The sequence below is a fragment of the Canis lupus genome, chromosome 2 (genome assembly GCF_003254725.2).
Source record: "Canis lupus dingo isolate Sandy chromosome 2, ASM325472v2, whole genome shotgun sequence".
NCBI classification, from domain to species: Eukaryota; Metazoa; Chordata; class Mammalia; order Carnivora; family Canidae; genus Canis; species Canis lupus.
In genome coordinates, this window is record NC_064244.1 from 67,602,267 (window position 1) to 67,612,883 (window position 10,617).

General features: G+C 42.5%; 1 protein-coding gene across 2 annotated transcripts in view; it reads right to left on the reverse strand.

Annotated features, from left to right (window-relative positions):
• Positions 1-10,538, reverse strand: part of KPNA6 (karyopherin subunit alpha 6) — a 52,401-nt gene extending 41,863 nt beyond the window's left edge. Inside the window, exon 1 of one of the 2 annotated variants that reach the window (XM_025448202.3) lies at positions 10,385-10,538. In XM_025448202.3, coding sequence (XP_025303987.1) covers positions 10,385-10,388 — 4 coding nt within the window. In that variant the 5' untranslated portion in view covers positions 10,389-10,538. Of the gene's footprint in view, positions 1-9,444; positions 9,875-10,384 lie in introns of those variants that run through there. The other variant, XM_049104975.1, reaches the window with a different exon arrangement.
• Between the last annotated feature and the right edge of the window lie 79 nt (positions 10,539-10,617).

The window sequence follows — 10,617 nt, forward strand, 5'->3', positions numbered from 1 at the left end:
TGTAAAGGTTTCTGCCTTTAGGAAGTTTTACAACTTACTTAATTCTTACAGCATCAAGAATACAAAAGACAATGAATCTAAGTGTTCAATGAGTTCAGAAGGTGGGAGTGAGAACTATCTGTCCTGTATATGCTCTACGGGTCTTTGGAAGTTAGGTGGTTAATATTTCCTTTTTTTTTTTTTTTTAATTTTGTTTATTTATTCATGATAGTCAGACAGAAAGAGACAGAGGCAGAGACACAGGCAGAGGGAGAAGCAGACTCCATGCACCGGGAGCCCGATGTGGGATTCGATCCCGGGTCTCCAGGATCACGCCCTGGGCCAAAGGCAGGCGCCAAACCGCTGCGCCACCCAGGGATCCCGGTGGTTAATACTTCTGAAGGTAATGGGGTAGAAAAGGAGAACAGTTCACCAGGAACAAAGATGAGATTAGAAGAGCCCAAGGTTGTTTTGAGGAACAAGAACAGTTTAGTTAGTCCATGGCAAAACGTCTCTGAGATGAACTGCTGGCTACTTGGGCCTCTATTCTGCAGCACGATGCTGCTCCATCCCTAGTCCTTAAATGGAGGGTTCTGGGTTGTCTGTAGGTTGGTCTCACAAATCTCTCTGATTTGCTCTTTAACTGTTAGTAATCTGAGAAAGGGCTTTTCCAAGAGTCCTTCTGACAAATCAACAGGAGAGATTTCTCTAACCTATACATATTAATCCAAAAAAAGAACCAATTTGGGGAGGCAATCTTCTAAGGCCCGAACTACAAAGGGCTGAAGACAATATGGGGGAGAAGCACCAGACTGAGAGGCCACAAAGGAAATCCTTTTTGCTCTCAAAGGCAGGCTGTGTATATAGACATCCAGTGTTGCCCCTTAAACCCCATCAACTCTTTCCAAAATGATTCAGTGAGAAAGAGCACCAATTTGGGAGGCAGTTGGGTTGGGCTGCAATCCTAATGGCATAACCACTACCTGTGAGTCTCTACCTCCATGATCTATAAAATAAGAATAAACTTTATAGTCCTGTAGGACTGATGAAGTAACATGACGGTATGTAGGGCCTCAATGCTGAAACACTGGTATTTTCTTTTTCTTCTCAGCTTCTACTCTGAAAGGCCTCAATTCCCCACGAGGACAATTTTTAGGAAGTTAGGGCCAAAGAGGACAGCTTTATTTTCTTGCTCTCTATAATTGGTGGTTTTTCCTTTTCCTTTTTCCCAATACTGTAGCTTTCTCTTAATCTTTACCCTTCTAGTCCATACTCATTCCCTCCAAAGCTAGGCTGAAAGAACCAACGAGCCATATTTTAAAAAAGAGCTTATTCTTGGAGTACCTAGGTGGCTCAGTCGATTGAGCGTTCAGCTCTTGGTTTTACCTCAGATAGTGATCTCATGGGTCGTGAGATCAGGCCCTTTTTCAGGTTCCCAATCAGCTGGGAGTCTGCTTGGAGATTCTCTCCCTCTGCCACTCCCCCCAGTCTTTCTCTCAAATAAATAAATCATTTTTTTAAAAAGGGCCTTTATCATTTATCTCATCCCAAAATAAGCAATTCCAATCATGTCTCATTAGACAATTATTGCATCTTTGAAAAAGTGTGATAATTTTCAAATCTACATCTGCAGTCCACACCTAATACCCAAGGGGGTCCTTCTATCCATATCCCAGAAACATCTTTTTAAAGTAGGCCCCCCATCCAGCATGAAGTCCAATGCAAGATTTTAACTCACAACCCTGTGATGAAGACCTGAGCTGAGATCAAGAGTTAAGATACCTGACTAAGCCCCCTAGCCACCCCCCAGAAATATCTTTTTAAAAAGCATGTTAAAAAAATTTATCTTTTCCATAAACCTGTTCCTTATACATTCTTTTAAATTCACTATCCACAATCCCTTATTTGAAATTCTGAAAAAGAGCTCTGAAAATATTTAGTAAATACAGCTTCAAAACATTTAGCAGAACTTGAACAAAACATGAGACTACAGGGATGCCTGAGTGGCTCAGCAGTTAAGCGTCTGCCTTTGGCTCAGGGTGTGATCCCGGGGTTCCAGGATCCGAGGATCGGGTCCAACATTGGGCTTCCTGCATGAAGCATGCTTCTCCCTCTGCCTACGTCTCTCCCTCTCTCATGAATAAATAAATAAAATCTTAAAAAAACAAACAAACCCATGAGACTACAGCCTTTATTTATCCCACATAATGGTTTGGTAAAAAATGTTACTAATACTTAACTATATAGGACTCTACCCCAGACCCTGCTGGAGGTGCTATCCAATTCATATGCACTATAATGCCTTTCTAAAATCTAAATGAGGGGTGCCTGGGTGGCTCAGCGGTTTGGTGCCTGCCTTTGGCCCAGAGCATGATCCTGGATCAAGCTCCCTGCATGGAGCCTGCTTCTCCCTCTGCCTTAAGTCTCTGCCTCTCTCTCTATGTCTCTCATGAATAAATAAATAAAATCTTTAAAAAATAATTTAAAAAAATCTAAATGATTAGAATTCTGAAATTTATATATCTCAGAACTCAGAAATTATATATCTTTATATATATATATATATATATATATAAATATAAAAGAATTCTGAAATATTAGGCATAAATGGTTTCTTAAAGACATGCATTCTTGATGGGGTAAATACTGCACCCAAAAGGGTGAAACTGGTTCATGGAGAGTGGGAGACTTAAAATGTTACAACAGTATGTGGTTCTCCAAAGCTCAACATTATCAACAAAGTCTTTTTTTTTTTTTTTAATTTATTTGAGAGAGAGTACAAGAGTGAGCATGACAAGGGGAGAGGGAGAAGCAGGCTCCCCACTGAGCAGGGACCCTGACACAGGACTTGATCCCAGGACCCGGGATCATGACCTGAGCCAAAGGCAGATGCTTAACAGACTGAGCCACCCAGGTATCCCAAGTTTTATTTCTTAGTATTTAATTTTTCTCATTGGGCATTCTTGAGTATTACTTGAGCATTATTGACACTGATTTCATGGAAGGCAGACAGTAAGTATGCAAAATCTGTACTACAAAGTTATGGTGAATAGATGGCCACGACTAGGGGACTTTCTCTTGACTGACCACTGGATTTTGAAGTCATACAAGAAGTGGTTTGTGCATACCTATCATTATCCCTTGCAGATGTTACTTATGTTTGATACCTAATGCTTTCTTGGAAATTATAGCAGTTAAAAGTTCACTTAAAATAACTTTAAGAAAGTGTTTGTTTTTCTATTAGAAAAATGAACACTTTGATTTTAAAGCTTTTGATTAGTTAAGTATTTATAAATGATAATCTGCATATGCAAAGAATTAAATGATAAACTTAACTGCTTGACATGAAAAAATTTACAACTTAAATACCTTTTAGATATTCGTTTAGATATTATTGACAGTTTTCTTTTTTAAAGATTTTATTTATTCATGAGACGCATATGCAAATCAATATTATAATCTGTAAGTAAATAGATTACATTAAAAGTTATTCAGCAAATACAGCTACAAACCTTAGTTAAATGCAAACACTTTTAAATTTAACTTTTAACCTAAAGTTCTTATTTCTTCATTTTTTTTTTTTAAAAGATTTTATTTATTTATTCATGAGAGACACAGATAGAGACGCAGAGACACAGGCAGAGGGAGAAGCAGGCTCCATGCACCCGGAGCCCGATGTGGGACTCGATCCTGGATCTCCAGGATCCCGCCCTGGGCCAAAGGCAGGCGCTAAACCGCTGCGCCACCCAGGGATCCCAATTTAAAATCTTTTAAAAAAATGTTTTGATGGCATGCAAGCAAATTAGAGTGGGCTAAGAAATGATTGAGGAGAGGCAAACTGTTTCAAGAAATTTGGAGTGTGTGACAAAAGAAGAGGTTAATGAGGCTCTTATCAAGTCTACACAAGAAGCCTGGTCAATGTGGCAATGTTTATCTCCTGGTCAAATGGCCAAATTTTTCCTAAAGGAATATTGGAAGTTATACCAAGAAGGTGGAGATACTAGTTCATTCACTAGTTCATACTGCCTCCTAATGTAGTTTGGATTTACAAGCTACATTATATTAAAGTGGATTTACAAGCTATCTAATTTTAACTAAATATTCACAAAATGGATAAATGGCTTGGAATCCTATCAATAAACTTAATGGGAGATAATGTTAATAATGTAAGCACAAGGGATCCCTGGGTGGCGCAGCGGTTTGGCGCCTGCCTTTGGCCCAGGGCGTGATCCTGGAGACCCAGGATCGAGTCCCACGTCGGGCTCCTGGTGCATGGAGCCTGCTTCTCCCTCTCTCTGCCTGTGTCTCTGCCTCTCTCTCTCTGTAACTATCATAAATAAATAAAAATTAAAAAAAAATAATAATGTAAGCACAAGAGGAACAAAAAAACAGCAGAGCTGATGTCCTTGAAAGTGTGACTCCTAAGTACCAGGATTTCACCTGCCGCATCACAATAAAACAAAAACAGTGGCCAGCTAATCAGATAGTCAGCCAAAAATTTAAATTATCTAGAAGACTACTTAAAATACGGACTTCTAATCTCTTGTGCATCTTTTTTAAAAGATTTATTTGAAAGCGGGTGTATGAGTGCACAAGAGTTGGGGGGGAGGGGCAGAGAGGGAAATGCAGGCTCCTTGCTGAGCAGGGTCCCAAGACTCTGAGATCATGACATGAGCCAAAACCAAGAGTCAGACACCCAACCACACCCCCTGGGTGCTCCTGTCTTCATCCTTTCAAAATGTTTTTAAACACATAAATCAAGAAATATTTTATAAAATACACATTATTTCTAATATTTTACAAGTAAGACAGGCAGTTCTTGGGCTATATTTGGCCTCAAATATCCAAATATTTGGTTAGCTTAAGGTTTTTAGGTATTTTTTTTTTAAGTAGGCTCCACACCCCACATAGAGCCCAATACAGCCTAAACTCATGATGGTGAGATTGAGACCTGGGCTGAGATTGAGTCAGACGCTTAAACCAGGTGCCCTAAGGTTTTTAGATCTTAAAGAGTTAACTTGTAATATTTACAAATGTTTAATCCAATAATATCATGAAAATCTGGATTTCCAACTTCAAGGGGAGAGGGACTGTGGAAAGAAATGGGAAATTATGCAATAAGGCAATGCTAGACCTCTAGTCCCCGTGGCAAAAAATGGCTAGAGCTGCATAGACCGCATGGAGCTCTGTAGTTGGCCTGCCAGTCTCCATGTGGTTGATTATCCATTAGAATTTATTTATTTATTTTTTTAGATTTTATTTACTTATTCATGAGAGACACAGAGAGAGAGAGAGGCAGGCAGAGACATAGGCAGAGGGAGAAGCAGGCTCCACACAGGGAGCCCGATGTGGGACTCGATCCTGGGTCTCCAGGATCACACCCTGGGCCAAAGGCGGTCACTCAACCGCTGAGCCCCACCCAGGCGTCCCTCCATTAGAATTTAAACTCAGAAATTGCACCAGAGAGACAGATTTTTGTTTGTTTCATTCACCACTGTATTTCCAGGGCCTAGAACAGTCCCTGGCACATACTAGGTATTCAAGAAACATTTGCTGAAATTGATGAATAACCATTGCCTGCCTGGCCCCTAAAAGTATGTTTCTGACAAGTTTTCATAGCATGTTACTGCCTTCCCCTCAAAGACAAACTAATTAACCTGTATTTAGCATAGAGCCTGAAGCATACTAAGTCCTTTATTTATTCATGGACTAAAAGCAATTACTATGAGTACTTTATTACATGGCTATAAACACCATGCTAAAATGGTCTACATGCTTTTGCTCATTGAATCCTCCTAACCCTTATGAGGTAGATATTATTATCCCTATTTTAGAGATGATAACTGTAAGACTGTGGAGATTAAGTTATTTGAAAAAAAAATTATATTACAGATTAAATAACTGATGCAATAAAGAATATGAAATTGGCTATATGAAGGGTAAGAACAAAGTACCATGGAATTCAGAGGAGAGTTCACTTGCAGTTTGGAAGGCATAAAGTATTTGAGAATTCACGAAGGAAGTAGCATTTTTAAAAAGATTTATTTATTTATTTGACAGAGCAAGAGAGCGCATAAGCAGGGGGAGCAGCAGGAAAAGGGAGGAGGCTCCTCACAGAGCAGGGCTCAATCCCAGGACCCCCAAGACCCCAGGATCACGACCTGAGCCGATGGTAGATGCTTAACTGAATAAGTGACAGACACACAGGTGCCTGAAGGTAGCATTTAAATTAAGACTGAGAGACGCCTGGGTGGCTCAGTGGTTGAGCGTCTGCCTTTGGCTCAGGGCGTGATCCCGGGATCTGGGATCGAGTCCCATGAGGAGCCTGCGTCTCCCTTTCCTAGGTCTCTGCCTCTCTCTCTGTGTCTCTCATGAATAAATTAATAAATCTTTAAAGTAAATAAATAAGACAGAAAATCAAGCAAGATTTCCATAGGAAAAGATGGACGGGGAAGGGATTGCTTCTTACATTCTCAGCCAGCAATGCTAAAGGACAAAGGAGGTAGTCTGAATGGAATGCAGATTATGAAGTCTTTAAAATAGAATAAGATTAGTAAAATCAATAGGAAGGCCTTGGATATCATACTGTATAGGTTATGATTTTATCCTGTAGATGATAACTCCATGAAGATTCCTAAACTAAGGAGTAGAGTGACAAGGTCAAATGGATGTTTTAGCAACATTGCTACAAGAATTACAGCAGTGGTACAGGAAGCTATATAAAAGATCTGGAGGACTTCTAAATTATTAACTTTACAATTTACTCTTTTTTGATATCTAGTACTTCACTGAATCTTCAACTGCCAATACAGAAAGGGAATAAAAGAGTGAGGAACGAAAGATGGATAGATGCCCTAGTGTCTGGGCCAGTAGTCCTACCATTAACAAAAATGTAGGAAAAGCAGGCCAGGAAAGGAGTTTGAGTTTGATGCTTGTGTGACACTAAGGTCATTGATGATTAGGTGCCTGCTCTGCAAATAGCTGTTATACACTGTTGGGTGGGTGGGCAATGTTGGAGGGAAATTAAAAGAGATGGGCTAAGTTACTTCTTGATCTGGAAGTGTTATCAGAACGGTTTTGTTACTTGCAGCCAAAAAACAAACTAGAAGTGGCCTTAGGTATCCTAGTTAAACCAAGAGATAAGACGATTCCAAAGTTGCCTAATTCAGTTGCTCAAAAACATCAAATTCTTCCCATCTTCTCTTTCACCCTGAGAACAGCCTGCTCTTATTTATAAATTCTGCCTCACGACCCTACCATTACTAATGCTAATTTCAAAGTCAGAAAAGGGCTCTTTTCGAGAAGCAGAACACAGCCCTTAATAGCCTACAAGTTGGTTAGAACCATACTATCTAAGTGTTCTATTTACTAGCTCCGACCTTGCACAAATGACTAAACTTCTCTGTGCTTCAGTTTCCTCAACTAGAACACGAGAATCTGAGACGTAAAGGAGTTAATACCGTAGTACCTAGTGCCTAGCATATAGCAAGTTCTATTTAAGTGCTGGCTATTATAGCTTGCCCATCTCTTTCTCTTTTTTTTGAGGCCCTCATACTTTGTTGATACCCAAATTAAAATAGATGTTGGCAATCAATCAATCAATCAAAACCTGGATAATCTCTTTTAAATAAGGAAGTATTTTCCAGAAGTCCCCCAGGCTTCCCTTCCTGTCTAATTAGCCAGAGCTGCATCACAAACCCAATCAATCACTGCCTAGGGAGACAGAATTACAATAATTGGTTTATAGTTTATATTAATCAAGACCTATCCCTGGGGCTGAGGAGGGGCTGCCAGGTTCCTGGTTAGCAAGATGTCAGGAATCGGTGATAACACAACCAGAGTCTGCCAAGGCTTAGTCTTTAGAGACTGTGGTCTCTGCTAGGGAAGGTTACAGTAAGTAACTTCCAGAGCTGCAAGCATCACCCCCCACAAGCTCCTAATGGCAGTGAAATCACTACAAGTCTGTTAAAGCTAATGAAGTTTGGTACAGGACTAACAGTATAAAATATGGGCCAGAGCTTGAGTGGAGCTCACCTGAGAACCAGTGTGAGAACAGCAAGTTCTAGATTCATGGAGGTGTGGTATACAAGCTGTGTTAGTGACCCCAGCACACAAAAGACCTAGATCACCAGCCTTGGACAAGTCACTTAATCTTCTCAAAGCCTCAGTTTATTCATTTATGAATGGGGATAACCCAAACTACCTCGGATTCCATGTTAGGATTAAATATATCCTTACACTAGTTTCACTCACATCATATAAGGATCAGCCAAAAAAACACATACACCAATAGCTGGATGTTCAGAAAGACCAAGTGGGACAGGGCAGAGGTACCTGAAATAGAGTTGAAGAGAAAGAGAGGCTGTCTGACTCTATACTAAAAATCACTTTCAGGACCCTGAAAGTGTCCTGAAAGACTTTGTTGCTCCACATAAGAACCTCCATTTAAGTCTCCCAGAAAATGACTAATTTTACTTCACACCTTAACTCTAAGAGGTTTGTGTACAACAAAATGGGTAAGGATCTCACTTCTGCCTTTGTAGCTTACTAGCTGTGTTATCTTCTCTAAGGTTGCTTCCCAATCCATAAACTTTTTTCCCTGAGCTTGATAAACTTAACATTAGCTCCCTCCCTCCCTTTGAGGCACCAGTGTTTCTAAAATTGAAAGCCAATAGGAAATTTACAACATAAAAGTCCCCTAAATTTTCTATTGATAAATAAAGCTGCAGTTACAAAGATAAGTCCATAAGGCTTGACAGTGGATTTTAGAAATAAAAGTGCTTAAGGGAAAGGAATGCTATTGAAGGTAGAAAAGAAATCTGTTCTGATGCCTATGGAGCTCTTAGTAGGCTCTAAACACTGTGCTATCTTAGTCCTCAAAGATCTTGACAACACTCCCTTTCCCCTCCTTCTAGAGATGAGGAAAGGAAGAATCGGAAAGGAAAATAACATTGATTGTGGGCTGTGCTAGATGCTTTCTACTGCATTTGATATTTAAGTGACTTCTCTGGATGAGAGCTAGAAAGTGGCAGGCAGGATTGTAATACCAGATCTGATTCTAAAGTTACTGCCCTGCAGCTCAAGGGAAAAATTTATGTTTCCTCAGGATCAGAGTTCTTACAAAACTCAATCCCAGAATCTCATTTAGCTCTCCCCTCTACACACAATAGTTGGGGTTAGCAATTCACTTTGGAGTTTTTCCGTTTTGTTCAGACTAAAGATTTCAAAGTGGACCCATTAGCACCAAAACAAAACACCAAAAAACCCCAAAACAAAACCCTTTACAACTTTGCCTAGGGGTTAAAAGCTTTCTTCCCTTCTTTCCAGCCCAACCACTAGGTGGCCAAGCCATAACAAAATGCAGCTATAAACCAGGGCATTGGTGGGATCACCCTGGTTTAGCCACTAACTGTGTGTGACCTTGGGTAAGTTACTTTACCCCTCTCTAAGCCTCAGTTTCCTTACCTGTAAAATAGAGTAACAGTTGTATCTGTCTCACTGGGTTGTGCGCATTAAGTAAAATGTGACATGTAAAGCAGTCAGAACCATGCCCACGCGTAGGAAGAGCTTAGCAAGACGAATAGTTTTTAATGCTTAAGAGAAAACAGCTCTTCACTGATGGTGCTGTCGCTAAGTCCAAAGACCTCGCCTTCTTATTCCGAGCTCAGGCCTTGCCAGCCGGAGTCCCTTCAGAGAGAGCAACAGGTCGCTCCTTTTCTCCTAACCAGGGCCAGGCCCACACCTGAAATCCCCAATCTACCACATGTGGCCCCGAGGTCTTGGCCTGCGGTTTCCTACTACTGGGCTGTCAATGGGTCCAACCGAACCACCCCATTTCCGCCCGCGGCTCGGGAAGTTCTGCCGGCCTTCAGCGGCCCGGGCTGCTTTCGGCATGGCTGCCCCTGGTTACGGGCCTGGAGTCGGCTCGCCCGGCGCTGCCTCACCAGAGGACGATTCACGACGTAAGCAGGGTTTCCCCGGAGTTTACAGGAGCCCCCGGATCCAGTCAAGGTGCGCGTCGGTCAAACACACGCCTGGCGAGGGCTCCTCAGCGCCGCCCCGGCCTGCCGCCGGTAGCCCGTCCCCCAGCCCCGGTCTCGGCGCAGGCCGGAGGGGCGGCCCCCTTCCAGCCCCCGGGAACGCGTGGGCTCCGGCCCAGGGCCACCACGTGGGGGCTCCAGGCGTGGCAAGGTGCTCCCGGAACCAGCCTCCGAAGACTGCTCCCGCAAGGGCCCTCGTCCGGCCCCGAACTGGCCTGAGCGGCTCTCCCGGCCTGGCTTCTCCCCTCAGACCTCTCTGGAGGAGCCTCAGACATCTTCCGCAGACCAGAGACAGGCTCCTGCTAGATCCCAAGCCCCAGGACTGCCTCAGCTCGAGTCCCCAATTGCCTGGCGTCCTTACTCACCCATCGCGGCTCCGCTCGCTCCTACTTGGCGGCGGCAGCGGCAGCGGCGGCAGCTTCAGCGGTAGCTTCAGCAGACAATATGGCGGATCTGCAGGACGGCAGCCCGAAACGGACAAACAATTTAACATTCAACCCGGGGAAGAAACGCGCTCTCCGCCCCACAGCCCAGTTTACTGGGAGGAGCGCATTTAAAGAGACCGCAGCTACTAAAGGCGGGGAAATAGGGATGGATT